Raw genomic sequence first — 23,878 nt, forward strand, 5'->3', positions numbered from 1 at the left:
CTCATTGCAGGACTCAAACTCGCCTTGAGCCTCCAAGTACGAAGTTTGACAACACATTGCGACTCCCTCCTCATAGTCCAACAAATCCGAGGAGAATTTCAGGTAAAAGATCCCTTGCTAGAGCAATACTGGCTCATAGCAAAGGATCTTATTTCAAAATTCGACGCATTTAGCATACTGCATGTTTATAGAGGAAAAAATGTGAGAGCGGATGTATTATCCAAGCTCGCAACCACTAGGGCAGACACACAAACATCCACACTAACACAACTCTCACTAAAAAAGCCAAGCACTGATTTATTACATGTGACGAACATTAACCACCTCCATGATTGGAGGACTCCTTTCCTTGAATACATTAACACAGGCGCTATACCAAGAGACGAACTCAAACCACAGCACTTCAGACGAAAGGCAAGCTTTTATACGAGCATAGAAGGAAAACTATATAGACGAGGACTCTCACAACCCCTGCTAAAATGCTTAAGCAAAGACGAAGCAAAAGAAGTAATGGACGAAGTCCACGAAGGAGTCTGTGGAAACCACATCGGCGGACGAGCACTGGCAGCTAAGATCGTCCGAACCGGATATTACTGGCCAACCATAAAAAAGGATTGCATAACAAAAGTCAAAACATGTGACAACTGTCAGAAACATGCAGCTATTTCCACAAAGCCAGCCGAACTACTACATAGCATGGAGGTAAGCTGGCCATTTCACAGATGGGGGCTCGATATCCTCGGTCCATTCCCAATAGCGCCGGGCCAGGTAAAATTTCTTTTAGTAGCAATAGATTATTTCTCAAAATGGATAGAGGCGCAACCATTAGCACGGATAACAGCCGAAAAGGTACGATCATTTAAATGGAAAAACATTATATGCCGATTTGGAATACCCAGGAAAATAATATCTGATAATAGTAGGCAGTTTACAGATAATAAACTCGGCTCATTTCTAAAAAACTTTTACATAAAGCATCATTTTAGCTCGGTTGAGCACCCACAAACCAATGGGCAGGCCGAGGCTGCTAACCGAGTAATATTGCAGGCAATAAAGAAAAAACTAAATGATGCAAAAGGAGAATGGGCGGAACTGATCCCAGAAATATTGTGGGGATACAACACAACAATACAAACAACTACGGGCGAGACACCTTTCAAACTAGTCTATGGGTCCGAAGCACTAATCCCCATTGAGGTTGGAGTCCCCACCCTGAGAACCGAGCTATACGACGAACAACGCAACTTACAGGCAAGGAATGCCGAACTTGATCTAGCCAAAGAGACCAGGGAGCTAGCAGCCATTAGACAAAGAGCAGTAAAACAAATAATAGAAAGAAAGCACAACAAAAGGGTATTGCCGAAGACATTCACGGAAGGTGACTTGGTCCTCAGACGAACAGAGGAAGCTAGGCGTCCCCCAGCTCACGGGAAGCTCGCCGCAAACTGGGAAGGTCCATTCCGAGTAAACAAGGTGCTCGGCATGGGAGCTTACCAACTGCAAACATTACAAGGCAACCCAATATCTGGAACCTGGAATATCTCTTCTTTAAAGATGTACCAATCTTAAGTTGTACAAATTGCGGATGAGGGTACTCTTTTTCCCCTTTAGAGCCTTTTCTCCCGAAAAATAGGGTTTTTTGCCTAAGGAGGGTTTTAATGAGGCCTGACGCACAATATACTCTATTATCAATAATCAAATTCAATCAAACACGTCATACTTCGTCAAAATATTCAAAAAACACAAATGATACCGATACCAATTATCGCACTTACTACTATAATAAAGAAAAATAACAAGCACAAAACGTGAGCCGACCTAAACATGGTCGAAAACCAGTCAACAAGTTCAAACTCGAAATATCTCGTTCCCAACTACATAAGTCAGTCTACAAAGAAAACAAATAACCAAACTAAGGGGGAGGGGGGACATTCTCATCGTGCTCCTCCGCCGTCCCGTCAACGACTAACTTCCCATTTGCTACTACCTTCGTCATATCAAGACGACCAATATCAAACTCCGGAGCCAACAGAGAAATCTGGCTTACAGCTCGGTCGAATCCATAAGAGAACATCTCCATGTTATTCTCCTCCAACTCAAGAACACGGGCCGTAAGACCACCCTTGGCGACATCATTTTCCATCACCTCAGACTGCAATAGTCGAATGTGATCTCTCAGCCGAGTTACCTCTTCCTCCGATTCCTTCGCCTTCGCAACAGCACTAACAACAACATCATCCCTCTCTTTTACCGACCTCTCCAATTCATCAATCTTAGCCTTATATGTCCTCTCAACAGCGGCAGCCTTTTCTACAACCCCCTGGTGTTCGGAACCAATGAGCTCGGTAGTGCGACCAACACACATCAAGCGAGAACCAAGGATCTACAACCATCACACCAAAATAAGAACAAAACCCTAAAGAAAGATCAAAGTAAAATTCAATAATGCAAAAAAAACCTGAACAAATTTGCCAAGACTTTCCATACTGATACGACGAGTCATAAGCATATCCCCCGGGTATTGAGAAGCCCGATCAGAAAGCTCAGCAAAGTTGAACTGTTCACTCCAAAGAGAATGAGAATTCGACCCCGCAATAAAGCCATGAAGTTTCTTCTGTCGATCAAAGACAGGATCAATACCACCAACGACTTCCTGGTCAGCCTCAGAAATAACCTCCAAAGATATGTCATCCCTCTTTCTTTTGAACGAAGACGCTGGACGACCAACAGAAGAAAAAGCTTGCCCGCCACTTTCCTTATGCTCGGCGGGACCAACAGTTTTATCCTTTTTCTTGTTTAAAAAGGTCTGTAACTTCAGAGGGTTCAAGAGAGGTACTCGCCCACCTACAGGATAATCACCAACATCAGTAAAACCATACAAACAGTTATACAAATGAAAAGCAAACAAAATATTACCTATATACATTTTCAAACCCTCAACATCGCCAGAATCATAAAAACGCAGAATATCAGCAATAGACATACACTCCCCAGCAGCAACACTCTCAACCAAAAAATCCAACAAAAACTCCTCCTCTTCACTCCGCTCAGAAGCCTCAAGAATCTGACTCGGCTCAGAGCACCAATAAAGGGGAATTTTTCACAAAGCTCGTCATCCAGATAAAACGGATACTCAGACTCAACTGATCGGACTTTGACAAAAAGAGATTTGAAGTTTTTAAAGGAGGATTTGTAAAGAAGGAATACAGAACGACCAGGAAAGCTACTAAAACAAACCCACAAACCCTTTCGAGTACCCTTTGCTTGAAACAATGAGAAGAACAATGTCAAAGAACAAGGGAAAGATAGATAATCCATTAAAACCTGAAAAGCGCGAAGAAACGCCCAGGAGTTAGGGTGTAACTGCGAAGGAGCGCAGTTCAGTTGGGTAAGTACATCACATTCAAAGGGGGAAAACGAAAATCTCACACCAAGCTCAACCATGCATGGAGTATACATATAAAAATACAACCAATCTCCCCTTCTCTCGTAAACCCTATCATCACTAGAGCACGGGAGGAATTCAATAGTGACCTCAGAACCCCTCCTTACGAAATCTACTCCTCTTAACTCAGAAAGGGAGTCAACACTAGTGAAGGAGGATGACCGGGTCCTAACGTCCTCATTAACCCAGTGGTAAGGATCGTCTTCCCTAACCTCTACAGCCTTTAACTTCTCTTTCAATTTCTCCCCTGCCATGGACTCACAGAAACTGTAACAGTAAAAGATAGAAAGCACTAACCTTTCGAAGACATAGCGAGATAAAATGGGAAGGAAGACGAAACAGCAAGGCATAAGTTCCAAAAGAGGCGTTTATTGCAAGCCCACTATTTTAGTGGGCAACTTAAATCCATACCCACTACAAACGTGGGGAACCAAAACGACATCAACGCACAATAAAAGCGACACAGTTTTCTAAACACAAAAACCCAAAAAACACCTTCGACACAACAAGCAGGCCCACCAAGCATTTACCGCGCAAAAGGAGAAACCAAAAATTCATAACACTCAAAAGCTCCGCTGCCGTTCCTAGACGCAAAACACCAGCCGAGCTTGGGGCTATGATGTGTACGACATTCTCGGAACTAAAACTGACCTATAATCTCGGCAATAGCATCCTCCGGCTGAGTCAGCCTTATCTTCCAATGATGACCCATAACAACAGAATCCACTAAACTGATTGGGCGGTAACTCCTCTCAACAGAAAGATGCTGATAACAACTCTAACCGTAAATATCGGAGCCACTCCACCCTACTCGCCTATAAAACACAAGGAAACGTAACCCGTCACACACAACTTTTACTCTCGATTATTGTATTTTCTTCCTATAATCAGCATATATTCTTACTTGAGCGTCGGAGTGCTTTTTGCAGGTACTCTCACCGCCGTGTTTCAGAGATATCCGAAGATCGGTTGCTGCACCTGCCCCAGCAGACGTATAAGTTCGTCCAGGCCAAGCAGACCTCAAGGACAAGCACACTTCTCGGATCACTCAGGACGGAACATAAGGTATCTAACATTACCTCCTTGTATTACAATCCTTTTAATGATATTATCAAATCATGTTTGGATTTTTTTTTTTTTATTAGAAATTAAACTCAATCATGAGTTGACTAAAGCCTATTTAATATCAGATTCTATTCATTTTAACGCTTCAAATATACACAGATGGATTATTCCCTTATGGTCAACGATCAACCACTGAACATCTTGTATCTGTATATGTGATGATTCTCTTGCTATATATATATATATATATATATATATATATATAGAGAGAGAGAGAGAGAGAGAGAGAGAGAGAGAGAGAGAGAGAGAGAGAGAGAGAGAGAGAGAGAGAGAGAGAGAGAGAGAGAGAGAGAGAGAGAGAGAGAGAGAGAGAGAGAGAGAGAGAGAGAGAGAGAGAGAGAGAGAGAGCATGGTGGATCTTAAAAAGTCATCAACAGTGGAAGAAAAAAATGAATGAAATGTGTTCCTCGGAGGTCGATTTCAAACTCGAATGAGAGAAATGGTAGCCTGACCATGTAGGATATATGTTGCTATAAGGAAGTTGAGAACTTGAGAGGCTTTATTTGTCACAAGCATCACGTTATCGTCTCTTAAATCTTGACTAATTTAATGTTCACCCTCAAAGCGGGTGAGTCCATTCAGCACTCGGCAGTTGTCCTCCAATTAAAGTTACATGGACTGATGGACCCAACACACAAATAAAAGCAAGGCAGTTAGTTAAGGTGAAGGTATATATATACATATAGTATATATGTAGCTCTATCATTGCCCCCTTTCCAGTGCTTCATACCCCCAATCTCTTCAAATAATTACTTACAGAAATGCTTAAAATAGTCACTTTAATTGAGACGAGTTGATGTATAATTTTTTTTATAATATCCTTTATTATATATTATTCATAAAATAAATATGTTTTTTTTTAGTTATTTTCAATACTTAAATTCAAGACATCTTAGTTAAGTTATAAATAATTTATTATCTTAATAAATTTTATTTTATTATTTTATATATATTTAATAAAAAATATTATATAGTCAATAAAATTTATTATTTTTAGTCAATAATTAGTTATCAATATTTAAAAGTAGGGTAAACACCGAAATAAAATATTTGGGCCTTAAATTTATCGAAATACATCTTTTGAAAATTGGATACGAAAATGTGTTTTTTTACTAATCTATATAAACTGCGAGAGGGTCCCACAGATTCAAAGTGAACGTAAACTGCTACATCTCTCCAGCGGTTTATGTTGGAACACGAAATAGCCAGAAATTAAACCGCGATAAGAGACTCGCAAATTATGTTTTAAATATGTATTTTACGTTCTTAAACTTTAAAATTATACGTTTTGTAGTTTAGGGTTTTAAATTTAAGATTTAAATTTTAAAATTATAAGTTTAGAGTTTGATTATTTTAAATTAAAGATTTGTGTCTTATATATAAGTTTTATTAAATTTAATTTAAAATTATAAGTTTAGTATCTGTTTCTGGTTATAATCTATGGGTTAAACTTGTTAGTGATGGAATTTCATTTGGTTTGGTTATTTCTCTCATATGCTACAACTAAGTAGGTGTATTTATAGTGTCCGGAGGCAATAGAACATGCCTCTGCATGACAGGATCATACTCTATTTGGAGAAGGCTGGTTTGTACCACCTGGCGAGACTCAACACGAGGTGGTTTTGGCTGGATGAGCCCCTAGTCAGCGCATTCATTGAGAGGTGGCGTCCTGAGACGCATACCTTTCATATACCATTCGGGGAGTGTACCATCACGCTACAGGATGTTGCATACCAGCTGGGGTTGCCCGTGGATAGTTTACCTATATCCGAGTGCCTTACAGATTTTGAGAAGCTGATGGATAACGGCAAACCCGCTTGAGAGTGGTTTCAGGAACTATTTGACGAGCTTCCTCCACCGAATAAGATAAAGCAGTTTACAGTCCACTTCACCTGGTTCCATGAGAGATTTAGAGTGCTGCCGGCGGATGCCACTGAGAGTTAATATCGGATGCATATATGCACGGGATTATATTATGATGCTGCTATGCACTCAGTTATTCGGTGACAAGAGTGAAAATCGGGTTTATATACGGTGATTGCCGTTTGTGGCGAGGCTTGACGAGATGGGTAGTTACAGTTGGGGGTCGACAGCGTTGTCATGGCTATATCGATGTATGTGTCGGGTGGCCAACAGAAATGTGACGAACTTGGCAGCCCCTTCTAGCTACTGCAGTCTTAGATTTCTAGCAGTTTCCTAGTCTCAGGCGACGGAAAAATGACCCTCTACATCACACCACTCCCTCCTGGTTGGTATATATAGGCGGTTTTGTGCAAGTATAAATCGTTGGACTCATGTAGCGGTTTACGTTCATTTGGAAACCGTGGGACTTCTGTCACAGTTTCTATAGAATAGTGAAAAATCGTATTTTGGTATGCAATTTGCAAAAGTTGTATTTGGATAAATTTTATGCCCAAATGATTTATTTTAGTCATTTATTCTTAAAAGTATAAGCTAAAAATATGTTGTTAAATTATGAGACTAAAAAAAATTAAATTAATGACAAAATATAAATAATAAATAATAAATTTTGTTGGTCTTGAATTTTTTTTTATTTAATAAATAAAAGAGTAAGTCACCTATTGCTATTTATACACTAGTTACAGTAATGGTAGTAGACTAGTAGTTCGTTTCTTAATAATAAATTTAATATGTAAGGAGCTAATTTTTATTAGGATCAGATTAATTGAGGAAGAAAAGGGAAAAAGGTAGCAGAGAGAAGAAAACATAATAAGGAGTGGTGATTGGTTTTTCCTCCACACATTTGAGATATATCCCCGTTAATTCAAGCAACGATGACCTTTTCTATATGTATAATTCATTATTTACGATATAGAAATGCTTCATGTGTTTTTTTTTTTTTTTAATATAATATTCTAGTGAAGAAATTAAGAAAATGATATGAAATATAGAACCTATAGAGAGGCAAGTTGAAGGTTAATTGGTAACTGAGGAAAGACGAGACCAGACCACGTGTTTTGACTAAGCATAATGGCCTGAGTCAACGAACACACCGTGTTGATCCTTCACTCGGAAAAATAAAAACATATAGTCATAAACTCATTTCCTTTCTTAAGCACTCATTTTTAAAATCTCATACAAACCTCTCTAATTTCCACTTTCTATTAACATCCATTTCTTCTTTTTCCTCTAAGCTCCGCCGTCAACTCCCACCATGAACCTGCCGGAATTCTCCTCCGGCGAAACCTCATCGCCCTCTTCCAGGCGAGAGCTTCCGATCCAAGGTCCACGCCCACCGCCCCTCAGAGTCAGCAAGGAGTCCCACAAGATCAGCAAGCCGCCGCGTCCGCCTCAGCCTGCCGCCGCAAACCAACCACTGCCGCCTCCTCCTGACGCTGCCGCCCAGCACCGCGAACCGGTTATCATCTACTCCGTTTCTCCCAAAGTCCTCCATGTCACGGTCAGCGATTTCATGAACGTCGTACAGCGCCTCACCGGACCTAATTCATCCTCTGCCGGCGAAGAACCGCTTCCCAGATCCGGCGACATATCGCCGGCAGCGAGGCTGGCGTCGATCGAGAAGACGAGCCCGTCGGAGAAGGAAAGAGTTCACGCCGGAGACGAGGACATGAGTTGGCTGTTGGAAGGCGTAGGAGTAGAGATGGGTCAATTCCCCAGTATATTATCGCCGGCACCGGGGACTTTGCCGCCGATATCTTCGGGGTTCTTTTCTCCGGCGAGTGACCCCCAAACGGCGTCGTTTTTTCACGAACTGAACCCGTTTTGGCCAGCGAACAACTTCGTGGCGAGTCCGTCGGGTTTACTTTCTGTGTTGTCTCCGCTGCCGTCGCCGGACCTATTCAGCATCTTCGACTGAATTTTCGATTTTAATTTTATTGGTAGATTATTATTATTATTATTATCATTATTAGTAATTAATGATTTTTTCTGGACTAAAGAAGGTTTTGGCTTTATGTGTTGATGATTGATTGGGGGATGGTGGTGGAAAATTCCACATTTCACTGACTTTTGTGCAATAATTTTTGTGTATATTATTGACTACAAAAATGTGTAACTGTGTAAGAAAAAAAAAAAACGAACGAAGACTTTGTTTTTTGCAAATGCTTTGGTCCACTGTTTTCGGTTTTTCCAATTGCCTCAATTTATTTCTCCCAACCACTGAGCTTGAGCTGTCAACGTGGGTTAGGGTTATATTTTTTAATTATTCTGTTTACAGTTTTTATATTTTTAAATTAGGTTCCAACTTCCATGTTCCAAAACATAGTGTTTTTTATTTTCTCCAGTAGAGCTTTGTTAAAAGTTTGACCTGAAAGGATGTCGTAGTATTGAAAGGATTGTATTATTTTATCTTCTTAAAAAAGAAATTTTTTCCAAATAAACATTTTTTATTTTTAAAAAAATAAACGACTCGGTAGAAGTATGGCCGTAGTTTTTGGTCTGTGATTTTGGTCACTAATTCAACTAACTATTTATAAGAAACTCCCTACACAAAATTCAAGAAAATGTTGATAAAAAATGTCGTTTTCCCTCTTAGCTGGTTGGTAAGTTTTAATGAGCAATCTGTTAAAACACTGGCCTCTCCAAAACAAGGACAACTTTATAAGGTTGAATTCTATTATGCTAAAAAAGGTAAGCAATTCTATAGTATTTTCTCTTTAATACTATAGTAGAAGTAGATTACTCATGATACGGACGTGATAATTAAAGCATCAAGAACGTGTTCTATGCACCTGATGGCGTATCATAAATGCTAATCACTGGATCTAATCTATTTCATAGTGCTCAGTTACTCAGTACTCGCCATCCAAATGGTTCATCCCAGATATTCCCATTCCCTAAGTTAAACAGACACTACTAAAAAAGTTTCTGATTCTAGGCTATTCCTAAAACATTGGTCAATCTCGATTTTTCTGACCCACAAGAAGACATCTTACAGATGCTGAAAATAAATCCGAATAGTATGTCAAATTCCTTGCCTTTACTCTCTTCATTTTATTCGCTTTTTGTTGTAATTTATTTTATTAAGGGAAAAAAGGCCTTTCAGCTTGGGAAATTCTAGCCCAAATGCTAAGTAATTTATGGTGTTTTCAGCTGAAAATGAAAAAAATGAAAGAGATAAACATCATCCCAGTTCCACTTTAGGTGGCTGCCAGATTCATGTTTGTTTTGGACATGAAATAAAAATGAATACAGGAATTTTGTGCTAATGGAACATGGTTCAGAAGATAAAAATATGATTTCTAAAACCGCGAAATTCAGCCAAGCCACGTAGTGGTAAACCAAGCCGTAACATACCTAGTCATATTTACAGATTTATAACCAGCAACCATAATAGTACATCAAAATATCTGTTGCAAAGTAATTAACCTCGCAATTTGCCATCCTCAGCTGGACACTTGTGTAGGAAAAGCACGAAAGAATAACTTGCTAACTGGACCTCAAATATTTTCACGTTCTCGAAATGGTAGAATTCCATGTTGGCCCAATCAGAGTGCCAACCCTCTCACCTTTGATGGCTTTCTCAATGTTACCTGGTTTGTTTAGATTGAATACAACAACTGCGCCACAAGAAGGGAATTGAGAGGATAAGCAAACAAATATTGTAATGTCAATATAGGATGAATTCCATTTAAAAGCATAGAAAGAGTAGTTCATGCTTGCATGGGGCTTACCAGGAATATTGTTTTCCTGGCACAGCGTTATGGCAGTCATGTCCATGACTGAGAGATCTTTCGAAGTAACCTCTTGATAAGTAAGTGTGTCAAGAAGGCGTGCTTGTGGGTTACGCCTTGGGTCATCATCATACACTCCATCGACATTTGTTGCTTTGAGTACAACCTCTGCATTAACTACATAAATGACAAAATTAAAGTAAGTGGACAGCGAAAAAGTTCCCTTCACATGCCAAAGCAACATCAAATTTAGAATGTACACTATAGATTAGTGGGATGAATATTATTTTCTATCTTGAACAAGAAAATCTCACATCCTTTGTTATGATATAGTGAAACTATATGAATAAATCCATCAACAAATAAAAATCTAGAACTACCCATCGTAAGCAGATTGTAAACCACAACGATAATAAATTTAACTTACTTTCTGCACATCTGAGTGCAGCAGCAGTGTCTGTGGTAAAGAATGGATTTCCAGTTCCAGCAGCAAAAATGACAACCCTTCCTTTTTCCAAATGCCTCACAGCCCTTCTACGTATATATGGTTCTGCAACCTCAGACATGCGAAATGCTGTCTGCACTCGAGTAGGAATGCCAATACTTTCCATTGTGGCTTGAAGAAATATAGCATTCATGACAGTTGCCAACATTCTGAAGGAGAATTTAGGCACAATTTAGTAACTATCTCATAGTTATTATCCATTTTGAGAAACACATTGTAGAGGTCCATAAGAACATAACATATCAGAATTTCAAGTGAACAAGTATCACATTGGAACTGCGAAATTGACCCCATGGAATAAATTTATAACAACAGAGTTTTGACGGAACACCAACGGCTTAATTAAGAGAGAGTGAGGTAACTACCCAATATAATCAGCAGATGACCGGTCCAGGCCACTGCATCCAGCCCAAGATGATCCACGGAAGATGTTACCCCCACCAACTACTATTGCAACCTGAAATATCAGCCTAATCAGTAATCATCTAAGACTTAACTTTGTAACAAGTGAAAAGCTTAAACAGTTTCTACTTTCATTCTTTCAAGTAATACCCTTTACCTTGCAATGATATTATGAACTCTAACAAAATTGCCACTGACACCAAAATACTGGAATCCAGATCTTTGCGGTGCTAGCATTTTCTGTATTTTGGGCTTCTATTGATTGTGGATTGTTTTGGTTTTGGTAAAACTGGTTGAATGGATAACCTAATAGTTCGTTATTATGGATTTGCGAACTACCATGTGTTATTATGGTGTAATGGGTGATGGAACTAGGTTAATATATATTCATACTTTGGATAGGATACCCATCAACAACATACTGTCTCAAAATACACAGCTTAGCGAAAATTCCGACTCTAATAGAATTGATTAGAACTATTAGTCCATTCTCTTCTAATGTGGGACGTTATCTCACACTTGAAGATCTAACATGTGGTACCCCCCTCAAGATTAACAAGGCAGCAATGCAACATAAAAAAAACTACAACAATAAAGATAACAAGATTATAGCATACAAAGAACAAATCAATAAACTATAGTCACCTCAATGCCAAGACGAGTCACAGCTGCTACCTCCCTTGCAATAGCCATAGTTATCTACAAAGAAAAATTAAGAAACAATGTTGAGGACAAGAAGGAACATATAAATGTTATATTTTTATCCATCTATTCATGATGCTTTTGAATAGAGCATAAAGATGTGATTTTGGATTGGAGACCTTGGGGTCAATATTCTGGGAGTGATCTCCGGCAAGAGCTTCTCCACTGACTTTGAGCAATACCCTTTGCCACTTGATGGGTTGGTTGCTGGATTCATTCATTGACAGTGCAAACGGAGACATGGATGGAATTTCAGGCTTCCTGACAACAACAACAATAATATTTTTTTCACACTTATGTTAGCTCAGTTGTAGAAACATTTCTACAAACACCTTGCTGGCGACCATATTGAAGATTAAAAATTCAAAAAGGGGTGCAATTGGGATAACCTGAAATTGAAGGATTCAGGGGAAGAGCCCACTTCGGAATAAGAAGAGCGAATGGCATAGGACGATGACTTAGAAAGAAGCTTGGAAATGGAATAAGAAGAAGGCTTGGAACAAGGAAAGAGGGATGCAGAGAAGGAAGAAGAAGAAGAGAAAGAAAGGAGAGGGGCGGAGATAGCCATCAGAATTGATAATCGGAGTGGAAGAGAAGAGAATTGTGTGCAGCAAAACCCTCTTTTGGGGAGACCTGAGGTTTTTCTCTCCGCTTGCAGCTAACGATAAGTTTGATTTTTGCAAGGTTCTGAAAATCAAACCAATCATGAACCGCTTTAGTTATTGGTTTATTGGTCCAATTGGTTCAACCGTGGTTCAACCAAAATAACCATTTTATAATAAATAATAAATAAAATATAAATAAACATGCTAAAAGCCTAAAACATAATTATAGTCTAATATAAACCTTCAATTGTCATCCAAATTTAAAGCACTATATCAACCAAAGTTTTGTAATCTTATCAAAATACAAACTCAATTCAAATAACAAAAGAAAATATCCAAACAAATATTCATTGAATTAACTAAACCACCAACAAATATTCAGTCATCTACTCATCAAGGTTTTCAGCACAATTTTAACAAGGTCGTCAGCACAAAAATTAACAAAGATTAACAAGGATTAACAAGATCTTCCAACTAGCTATACACCATAATTTCAACAAAGTTTTCATAGCAATTTTAACAAAGATTAACAAGCTTTTTCAGAAATTAACAAGGACTCTCAAAAAGCTAATCATTCAATATGATTTCTGACAAAAAAAAAACAAACTACAACAGAAAAATAGAAAGAAGCAAAAATTTGAATGGTTCAAAGCAATGAAGTCTCATCGTTGTTTGCTACATATGAAGTCTCATGCAAATAATGAAAATCTTCGAATGGTTTAAAGCAATGACCTATATTAAAATTTAACAGTATTGAAGTATCAATATATCTCTAAGGTAGTTATTTTCTTCAAAACGTAGAAAATGAGAATGCATAATCAAAAACAGCATTCAAGGATTGAATATGAAGAGATCATGATCACGTTATTCTCAAGGTTTTCATTGCTTTTTAATCTTTACCCAAATTCCATCAAATTTCAAAAATATCAAATTACCAATTGATACAGAATAAATATTTATATTCAAAACAGGACTAAGCTATGGCATCTCATTTGGTTAAGGCAGTGCATTATAACTAGCAGTAGGAATGTATTTAGCATGAGATAGAGGAATTAAAGGTTGCGAGAACCGAACCGGTCAGCAAACCGGTCAAGTGACAGGTTCAATGGTTCAATGGTCCAACCGGAGTCGAACTATAGTTGAACTGATTTAATTAAATGATAAGCACAAAATGTCCACCGCCAAAAGAAACAACAAAAACAAACAAGTTTTCAAATTTAATTAATATATGAAACTAGTCTAATTTGGTTTGTATAGTTCATAAAAGGTTTCAAGACACTATTGTTTTTCCAGAACACAAGATTTGAACCAATTCAACCAACCGAAACATTAACACACCTTTAATTTGTATTGTATCAAAATTCAGATAATTATTTACCAGAATTACCACAACTATTCAAATAATCAAAGAGATAAAAAAGAAAAACATACCAAGTCGAGAATGAGAGAGTACACGAAAGAATAAGCCACACATGAGAATCATAAGCATAAGCCAAACAAGAACAATTGGCCTAACAATTCGTCTGCACTTGTCCTAATGAGTATCAAATCTCTCAGCAAAATCCAACACTTTCATATTGTTAAACGTCTTAAACCATCTTGTTTCACTTCAAACTCCATTATTAATGTTACTAATTTACCATTATTATTATTAACAACCAACAATAAACATCACAAATCTGATTATTAATTTTATTTTATCAGCAATCAAATGAACAATATCACAAAATCAGATTACAAATTTATTTGAGTTTAGTTTAACCTATAATTTTAAAAATAAAATAAATGAAATCATAAAAAAAAGAGAGGGGGGGGGGGGAACAACAGTGGTAAAGATTAGAGTGAAGCAAGCAGAACCGTAGCAGAGATTCGAGCAGAACGGCGACGTCCCTCGAAGAAGCAAGCAGCGACGTCACTCGCGGTGGAGAACGGCGAAGCGAGCAGAGACGACGACGGAGTACCCCTTCGCCGGCGGCGCCAACAGCTCCAAGCAGGCCTTCGTGTGACGTCGAGGAAGAGAGGATCGAGGAGAAGCGAGCAGCCTTCCACGGGTGACCCCGCCGGCGGCAACAACACCCTCTACCGGAGGAGAAGAGTTCGGCAATGGGATGGTGGCTGGGTTCGTCAGGGCTTAGGATTGGGTTTGCGCAGTGAGAGAAAGAGAGAGAAAAAGGGGCGGGGTGGGTAGTTTTTTCTGATCAGGAAATTTTCACTCTTTTTTTTTATTGGTCACGAATATTAAAATTTTAATTGGTTTTTTTTTTTTTTAGACGGAAAATTTTACTCGTTTAAAGAGTTTAGAGTGATGCCCAAAAAGCCGCAAGGAAAAACAACTATTTCAAAACCAAAACCCAAATGCGGCTACTCTTTCATTTTATGTTTTTTGTTATAGTTCTGAATTTAAGTTGATTCTCAGGCCCAAGTCGGCTGGCTAATTGGCTATCCCTCGTTCAATAGAATTGATCCAAACCCAAGTTCATTTTTCTCCAAAAGAGTTAAAACTCATTAATCTATGGAAAGATGATAATGCTACTCCTAGTTTGATAATGTCACTTTTTTCTGTAAACTAGTGTATCTTCCTGCACAAAATATATATATAATTATTATTATAAATATTTTATAATTTAAAATATTAAAAATAATTAATATTTGTCTTAATTAATTTGAGTTAGTTGATTGGTCATCTCATTTGTCTACTTAAGTAAGTATTTGAAAATCGAATTTTTTGTGTGTATGTAACAATTCATTTGTTAGCAGCAGACCCTTAATAAATAGAGCATAAATATGTGGTGAATTAGTCTTTGACATGCCGAATTAAGAAATCCATAGAAAAAATGTATTTGTCTTTAAAATAGATTAATTTCTCATTATTAATAACAATACTTATGAACTTTTGTCTTTGTTAAAATTTATTTAGGATAATTTTATTTGTTGGTATCGTATTTATTCTTGAAGTCAAAACAATATATGATCAACATTGTTCTTTGTTAAAACTTAAAACTTCATGTTTTATGACATAATTTTTAAAATTTCAAACTTATAGACCTATGTCATTATAAAATTTATTAGATTGATTAATATTTCTTGATAACATGGTATACCGAAATACTATTGTTAGGTATTAATTAGTGTGAAGAGAAATCAGTAACAACTTTTGTTATTCAATATATAATTTATTCTATTGAAAAATAAATTAGTATTTCCTGAACTGGTAAATACATTTCTTTCTAATTTCTTACACCATTTTGTTTGACAATATTTACGGTTAAAGAATAACAAATGACCACACTATTTTACAATATGATATACAAAGTAATTTCTTATCTTAAAATTAATTCTGGTTAGTGAGATAAAATTTGAAATATTTTTTTTCTTACTCAAATTTAAATTTAAATTTAGAATTCATTAACAATTTATCCTTTTTTACTTTCAATAACAAAAATAAAATTGATTAGATGCAAAATATTCAGCATTTAATCATTTCAATCATTTAAATTTAATTACCAATAATTGAGTTAAAAATTAATTATAAATTTAATAATTAATAATAGATATTTTATTAGTATATAAATACTAATATAAATAAAAAATTTAATAGTAATAAGTTATTAAGTACGATTTAATTTTTTAAAAAATTTATTTAGTATTTAGTCTAATATAAATAAAAGTCCAGTCTACTAACCTAAATATTAATAATTTCTAATATTTTTAATTAAATAAAATTTTTCAAATCCCATAAAGTGGATATTTTTCCTTCTTTTGAGCGTCCTTCTAGATTTATTTGATATTAATTCTCTCTGTTTCAACTACTACAACTGAGAGCCCTTTTTCAGCTATGAATATTGTGAAGAATAACTCAAAAATAAAATGAAAAATGAATTTTTCGCTAATTGTCTTTTAATTATATTGAAAAGAAAATTACTAAAAAATTTGACACAGATTCTATTATCGATGAATTTTATGATACGAAGAATCGACCACTTCGTTAATAAAAAGTACATACATATTTTTTGTACTTTAAAATATATTCTCTATCGGTATATTTTTGTAATACATTTTATATTATATAATTTTTTGCATAATTTTTTAATATTATATATGTTATTGACCCCATGATAATATTTCTGGATCCGTCCCTGTTAATATCTTATGTAATATCTATTAGGCCTGTCAAAAATATAAATAATTAATATATCAGATAGTATTATTTACGTACTAATATAATATCTATTATCAATTATTAAGTTTATAATTAATTTTTAACTTAATTTTGGTAATTAAAATTTAAATAATTATTAAAAGCATTAAATGCTGAGTATTTTGCACCTAATCAATTTTATTTTTGTTATTGAAATTAAAAAAGGATAAGTTGCTGAACGTAACAATTAATTCGTTAAGAAGAAGAGGTAATATATAATTGTATATTATTTTTAGATGGCAGCCCTTCTCAGTTGTCATATACCCGTTTCGATTTTTTTGTAATCATCTCTATTGCTAGCGTTTCTTGGTTTGTGACGTGGAGCTATTTCAGTCACTCAATAAATTCTCATACAATCAAAGTCTAGGTTATATCATCATATATCCTTGTTATAACAATATTAATAGAAGATATATAGATAAACACTAAATAAGTCATATTTTTCATATATAACAATAACTAATATCACATATTATAGGCTTTTTTATTTAAATAAATTATTTGGCTTTCTATATTACGTGATTCTCCTAAATAGTTTTTGTGAACGTGAATCCCCTAAACCATATAATATATAAATCGTCCTAGGCTCGTGTGTTTTAATCAATATATAAATCATTGTACCCTGGGACGATTTATGCATGAATTGCATAGCTGAAGAAGGCATAAATCGTCCCAACCCACTGTGTGTTAGAAGAAACAAGTAAATCATCCTAGGGTAAGATGCTTAATGCCTTTTAACCTAAAACACTCTACCCTGGCACGATTTACGTACTGCTTCCTAACCCTCTAACCCCTAGCACGATTTACGTGTGAATCCAATTCCCACAATATCCTAGCACGATTTATGTGCAACCCTAACCCCCACCAACCCAGCACGATTTACGTGCATATATACACCCCTCAAGAGCCTAGGATGAATTATGTATTAACCCCCAACCCTAGTTACCTTCCCACGACTAGTGTCTCATTCGTGAGACCCCATTAGCGGCGAGGAGCTCACTTGAGTGGAGGAGAGCCACGGCCAAAAAGTGAATGAAAGGTGTAGTGGATGAAAGTCGGCGGCGGTGGAGGGTTGGTTAGGCGGCAGAAGGGGTGGCCTCCGGTGCACGGCGTTGACAGTGGCCCACGGCGGAGGATTGAGGTTATAAGGGCGGCGGTGCAAGGTTGGGTTTCCTGCGGTTGAAGGTTGGGTTCGTGGCATTGGGGGGCAGTGCAAGATGGCGAGAAACGAAGGTGACATATACCGATTAAATGGTATCGCGCACGTGGCAGGTTTTATCAACGAAGAGGTTAGTGGTTAATTTGGTTTATAACTGATATAGTCAATGACGTTGATTTGCTTAGTTATAATAATATGATATTTTTGGGAAAAAAAAAAGCTTATTGTGTTAGAAATTTGTAAAACCTTAAGCTTAACATGCTTAGGTTGGTATGGTTCTTGTTTGGTTTAGGGGTGAGGTTGATTTCTGATACATGTTTTTGATTGTTATGCGATGTTGAGTTGTGATTGTGCTTGTTATTCTGTTATCAGCCAACCCGGTGTGTACGGAGCATCCGTAGGCAACAAAAGATGATATTGCATGACCCTATTATGCCTTACCTAGATAGTGCTGGATTGCTGCATGTTGCTAGGCTGAATGATTATTGGTTTAAGATGGATGAGCCACTGATTAGTGCCTTTGTTGAGCGATGGCGTCCAGAGACTTACAATTTCCTCATGCCATTTGGGGAGTGCACTGTTACTTTACAGGATATGACATATCAGTTCGGGCTCCCTGTTGATGGATTTTCAGTTAGTGGTTGTCTTAGTGACTTTGAGCAGTTGATGGAGGGTGGAAAGCCTGCGTGGCAGTGGTTTGAAGAGTTGTTCGGTGAACTTTCTCCTGAGGACTGTATCGATGAGTTCACCGTGTCGTATGGCTAGTTTCAAAACAGGTTCAGAGTCATGCCGACTGATGCTACAAAGCCGACGGTACAGGTCTATGCTGGGTTTGAAACCATATTTCGTTGAGATCGCATTCTGCAATACTTTCACCGAGATTGCTGCATCCACCCTGACGAGTGACAGAATTGATGCACAGATCACATGATAATCAAGCTGTCTGTGGTCGGTGGACAGCTCGGTTGCAAGACATGTGTGAGGCCCATTGTACTTCCGAACTTCCCAGTATCCTTTCTACTGCCGCATAGTCACGCGTATCAGCCAATTACACCCATTCCCAAACTGGACGCACTTTCCGTGATACTTCAACTGGTCCGACTCAAACACCTTATACTGAACACCACGATGAATATTATAACTCTTCACCATCAACATTGCCTCCTCCTTACTCTGGAACCGCTGCCTGACCTCAAACTCCTCTGCCCCATCCATACTGGGCTCGTCTCTGTGAATAGTTGACATTTGTCGACCTGAAAATGCTAGTTGATTCATCGCCTCAAGATCCAATGTAGAGAAGTGTGGAGGGTACTATTATGTCTGAGAACTTGATTGGCCTTGCGATCTCCCATCTGGTCTTGTGTCATCTGCACCGTCGGATTCATCACCAATAACGGGTGGTTCCGAATCTGACTCATCATCACCCATGGCCTTGGCAAGTGAATCCCTATCTCTGACCTCCATGAACGTAGTTGCACCATCCAATACCGGTCCACCTCTGATTGCCGCTGCAAGCTCCCCGAAGGTACGCACATCAACCAGGTAATCTCCATCATCGGCATGAACAGGCAGATCAGCTGCAAATGACAGAGATGAAACGTGGGCGGTGACGTCGTGACGGGTTAGAATGGCACTTGAAGCACCATCTACCCCGACGGTAGGCAGATTTGGAGCAGATCCACCGGAGCTACCTTCCACATCAGCCATTCTCGCGAACAACTCCAAAGCCCCCAAATCTGAAAATCTGGATTGACTGTAAAATATAACACGAATGTCGTCATCGCCTAGCATCTCATATTTTCCAAACTTCACGTAACCTTGCTTGAGTGAGATAGGGATCCTAAAGAACATCTGCTTCACAATCTTTTTACCGCACTTACCTAACTTCTGTAATATGCTATTTCACAAATCATCTAAACTCGTTGATGGATTTATGAACACTACAACCTGCTTTTTGCTATTGAATATTACACTGTCACTTGTATTTTCATCGATCTTTCCCTAATGATGAACTAACAAAAATACACTCTCAGCCATCTTCCCGCAACCCTAAGTTAAAATATGACTCGACACAGATCGTCCTCCTGTATTTATAGGCTCTTTCAGTACATAAATCGTTTCATGGTATCGGGTATTGTATTTATGCATGTAAATCATCCCAGGATAATGTGCCTTATCTTAGTAACATGTAATTCGTCCTAGGGTATTGAGGGATAAAAAGTTGCACGTAAATTGTGATAGGGTATTGTAGGGATTGGATTCGCACGTAAATCATGCTAGGGGGTAGAGGGTTAGGAAGCAGCACGTAAATCGTGCCAGGATAGAGTGTTTTAGGTTAAAAGGCATTAAGCATCTTACCCTAGGACGATTTACTTGTTTCTTCTAACACACAGTGGGCTGGGACGATTTATGCCTTCTTCAGCTATGCAATTCATGCATAAATCGTCCTAGGGTACAATGATTTATGTAAACCCCGGTTAAATTAGTTAATAAATTAGTTTTTAATAAGGAGGATTAGAAATGCAAATATTATATCAAAATAGGGTAGAGCTCATCGAAACGAGAATTTTGACACTAATTTTGAAAAAAACGGTCCAAGATTGGACCGAAAAGACCGAACCGGTTGAACCGGACCCAAACCGGGCTGTCGGTTCAACCGGACCAGCCCTTTTAAGTGAACCCAAGCCCTTCATCCCCTTCATTCCAACAGAAACGAAGCTTTCAGCTTCCAGGGGAGGGAAGAACGAGAAAACATCCCGTAACCCTCACGTTACTTTCCAAATCCCGTAACTCCTCCGTTCGAGCTCCGATCGCCGCACCGTTTGTGGCCACGCGTTCACCGCGTTGAGCTCTACATTTCTACCGGAACAATTTCATAGGTAACTTGCTATTTCACTCTCAGCTTCATCTTCCCCCAATTTTCGAATTTTAAGTGGGAATATTGAATTTCTTTGATTTCTGATGTTTTAGGATCCAATTAGCTTGAGAGAAACGTTCACTCTTGCTTATGTGAAGCTTGGGTAAGGTGAGGATACGATAATTCTATTTTATTTTCATTAAATTTGAGCTTTGAGTATTAATTTGGGTATATATGTATTATGAATGTGTATTAGGTTGAAAATAAATAATTGGAGCTTGAAATTGTGAATACTGGAACTTGGAGGAAGCGGATTAGTTGAGTTTTGAGGGGTTGTCTTGGTTTTGAATAAATAGCTTTGGTCGTTACGTGGAAATCGGCCAAGGTATGGTTTAGGTTTCTTGCATTTAATATATAATGTTCTGTGAAAACTTAGGCTAGATGACCATAGGATAAGTTGGAATGCAGGTGTATGCTTAATGTTTAGTAATTTGTTGATGAATATATTTGGTTGAAATTTATTGGATAATTAGTTATTAATCTTGGATGGTGAATGTTATTGTTGATGAACATGGTTGGTTTAGTGCTAATGATTTGGTGAATTATTGATTTGAGATATTATGTGTTAGAAGCCTAGGGTTAGTGAACTATGATCCTTAGTTGAATTTTGGTTGTTGGATTTGAATATTGTATGAATATAATTGTTAATCTGAAGTAGATTTATTGTGGTGACTGTTATGATGATGAGGAAGGGTATGATGAATTGAAAAGAAAGCAGGTTTGGACCCGAAAAGGGTGGCAAGTCCGAGTTTTAGAGGAGATGCTGCCGAAATTTTATAAAAAATTAGAGATTTTGTTTATATGATTATTTAAAAAGATTTAGATTTAAAAGTTATATGGTTTGATTTTGAGTTATTAAGAAAATGAGCATGTTTTAAGTTTAGTTCATTTGGAAAAGAATGAATTATGTTTTGAATTGGAACTATTGATGGACGGAATGAGAGGTGTGATAATGAAGGATAATGATTGAATATGATTGACATATAATGATGAATGAGATGTGATTGAGAATGATGTGGATGTTGATGAATTTTAATTGAATTATTTATATGGCTTATGAATTTGAATAATCTGAGATACGAGATTCCCTGGATTAAGTGTCGTGGCTTGCCACCACGTGTACCAGGTTGAAAACTCGATACTCTGTTGACCCTACGACGTAAGTGTGACCGGGCACTATATAAATTCCCGGGAATGTTACCCCCATTGAGCAATATTGATTATTTGAGAAAAATCTATGCATAGACTATTGGGGATGCACGTCGGGGGACAGTCTAAGGACAATTCAGACTTGTCGGGTTGGCTGGATAACCGACAGATGAGCCTCATCAGCCATAGGACAGGCATGCATCATATGCATATTACTTGAATTATTTGCTTGTGCTCTAATTGGGTGTGCCTATCTGTATTTTCCATGCTAAATGTGTATTTGTTACCTGCAGTAGTTGTAACCTTCTTGTGTTTGCCTTTATCTGTCTATTTGTCCGTGAAAATGCATGATGGAGTTGAAGGTATGGAGGAATGGTAGCATAGGACTTAGATTTAAGGTTAAGTTAAGTTATAATTAAATATTTTTAGGAAACCACCTTTTATGGCTTCTGTTTAATACTTTAAGCTCTACAATCTGAGTGTCGACGTTCTAGGATTGCCTCTGGCATTCCCAGGACCTTATATATTATGTGTGTGGCACCTAGGGGTGGCAAAAGGGTCTAAACCCGCCGGGCCGCCCCGCGTAACCCGCCAAAAAAGGCGGGTCGGGCTGGAAAATTGGGACCGCCAAATAACAAAAACCCGCCTAATCCGCACCGCTTAAACCGTGGGTTTTGGCGGGCTTTGGCGGGGCGGGGCGGGCTTTCCCGCCGGGCTTTGTGTTTTTTTAGTGAGGGGGTATTTTTACAATTTTTTTGCCAAAACCTAACTTCCCCCAACCTAACTTACAAGAGTATGAAGATAAAAATTGAGTGATTTGGATTATGTTTATGTTACTTTGGAGACAATATTTATAATTATGTTTTAAATTATGTTTATTTTGCTTTGGAGAGAATATTTATACTTATGTTTTGGATGAAAACTTGGTTTATAATTATGTTTATTAGATATTTATAATTAAAAAGATTTTAATGTTTATGAATATAAAAAATATAATTTTTATGCCTTTAGAAATTATAATAGTTAAAAGTAAAAAATAGAAAAGATTTTTTTATATTTTTATATATATTATTTAATAGTTAAAAGTTTAAAAAAAAAAAAAAGAGGATACTTGGCGGGCTTAGCCCGCCGGCCCGCCAGCCCGCCGTTAGGCGGGGCGGGCTGGGATTCTGGGACCGCCTCACTAGGCGGGGCGGGACGGGCCAGCCCGCCAAAGGGCGGGCTTCTGGCGGGGCGGGGCGGGGCGGGGCGGGCTTCCCCGCTTGCCACCCTTGGCACCTTTACCATACTGAGAACCTCCGGTTCTCATTCCATACTATGTTGTTGTTTTTCAGATGCAGGTCGGGAGCCATCTCGTTAGGCGTCTGGACTCTTAAAGCGGAGGGGTTACTGGATAGTGTTGTTGTATAGTTTTGTTGTACAGTGATGTATATATATGTACTTAGCTTTCTCTCCGCATAACTTGTCCTTTTTGATCCTCTTAGAGGTTTATGGAGAGGCAGGATTGTGTGTATGTACTTTTGGGTTTTGGATATGTATGTATATATGTGTAAATATTCTCCGGCCAGTCTTGACTTCGCAGGCTGAGTTAGGAGCTTGTTATTTTGTATCTTTGGCACTCTATTCCTACTTCTGTTATCTTATGTTTGACAGTTACAGTTTTCTTAGCATGCAAGTTAACTCGTTCCTTGAGCGTTGCGCTTTTATCTTGCGATTTTTATTTCCCCTATCCTTCAAGGCTCCTAGCATATTATAACTCTTCTGCTATTATATGTACCTATTTTATTTTAGAGGTCGTAATACCATATCACCTCTGTTTTACGACTTAAGCGTAAAGCTTTGTGTGGTAGGATGTTACATTATGGTATCAGAGCAGTTCGTTCCTATAGAGCCTGAAAGACGGACTGATTGTGCTTCTGTGCATTCTCTGTATATGTGTTTATGTGCTATTAGGATATCTGATTGATATATATGGCATAAACGTTTGTGAGCATGCATTTGGAACTTAAAGCATTAG

The 23,878-nt window shown here is 37.7% G+C and overlaps 2 protein-coding genes and 1 long non-coding RNA gene across 3 annotated transcripts; 2 read left to right on the forward strand and 1 right to left on the reverse strand.

The window, feature by feature from the left end:
• The first annotated feature begins 7,192 nt into the window (after positions 1–7,192).
• Positions 7,193–8,653, forward strand: LOC112733130 (protein MKS1). The gene has a single exon (XM_025782001.3). It carries the CDS (start codon positions 7,746–7,748, stop codon positions 8,406–8,408), a length of 663 nt encoding a protein of 220 aa, XP_025637786.1. The 5' UTR covers positions 7,193–7,745; the 3' UTR covers positions 8,409–8,653.
• A 1,113-nt stretch (positions 8,654–9,766) lies between these two features.
• On the reverse strand, positions 9,767–14,675 carry LOC112733129 (uridylate kinase PUMPKIN, chloroplastic). The gene is made up of 8 exons (XM_025782000.3): positions 14,296–14,675; positions 12,223–12,520; positions 11,953–12,094; positions 11,777–11,830; positions 11,095–11,186; positions 10,652–10,878; positions 10,225–10,401; positions 9,767–10,110 (listed from the first exon to the last, which is right to left on the reverse strand). Exons 2-8 carry the CDS (start codon positions 12,399–12,401, stop codon positions 10,001–10,003), a joined length of 981 nt encoding a protein of 326 aa, XP_025637785.1. The 5' UTR covers positions 12,402–12,520; positions 14,296–14,675; the 3' UTR covers positions 9,767–10,000.
• A 5,820-nt stretch (positions 14,676–20,495) lies between these two features.
• On the forward strand, positions 20,496–23,565 carry LOC140177997 (uncharacterized). The gene is made up of 4 exons (XR_011869937.1): positions 20,496–20,674; positions 20,766–20,820; positions 20,909–21,037; positions 23,196–23,565. It is a non-coding gene; the product is annotated as an uncharacterized lncRNA (long non-coding RNA).
• Positions 23,566–23,878: the final 313 nt, after the last annotated feature.

Source organism: Arachis hypogaea, chromosome 13 (genome assembly GCF_003086295.3).
Source record: "Arachis hypogaea cultivar Tifrunner chromosome 13, arahy.Tifrunner.gnm2.J5K5, whole genome shotgun sequence".
In the NCBI taxonomy this organism is placed as follows: domain Eukaryota; kingdom Viridiplantae; phylum Streptophyta; class Magnoliopsida; order Fabales; family Fabaceae; genus Arachis; species Arachis hypogaea.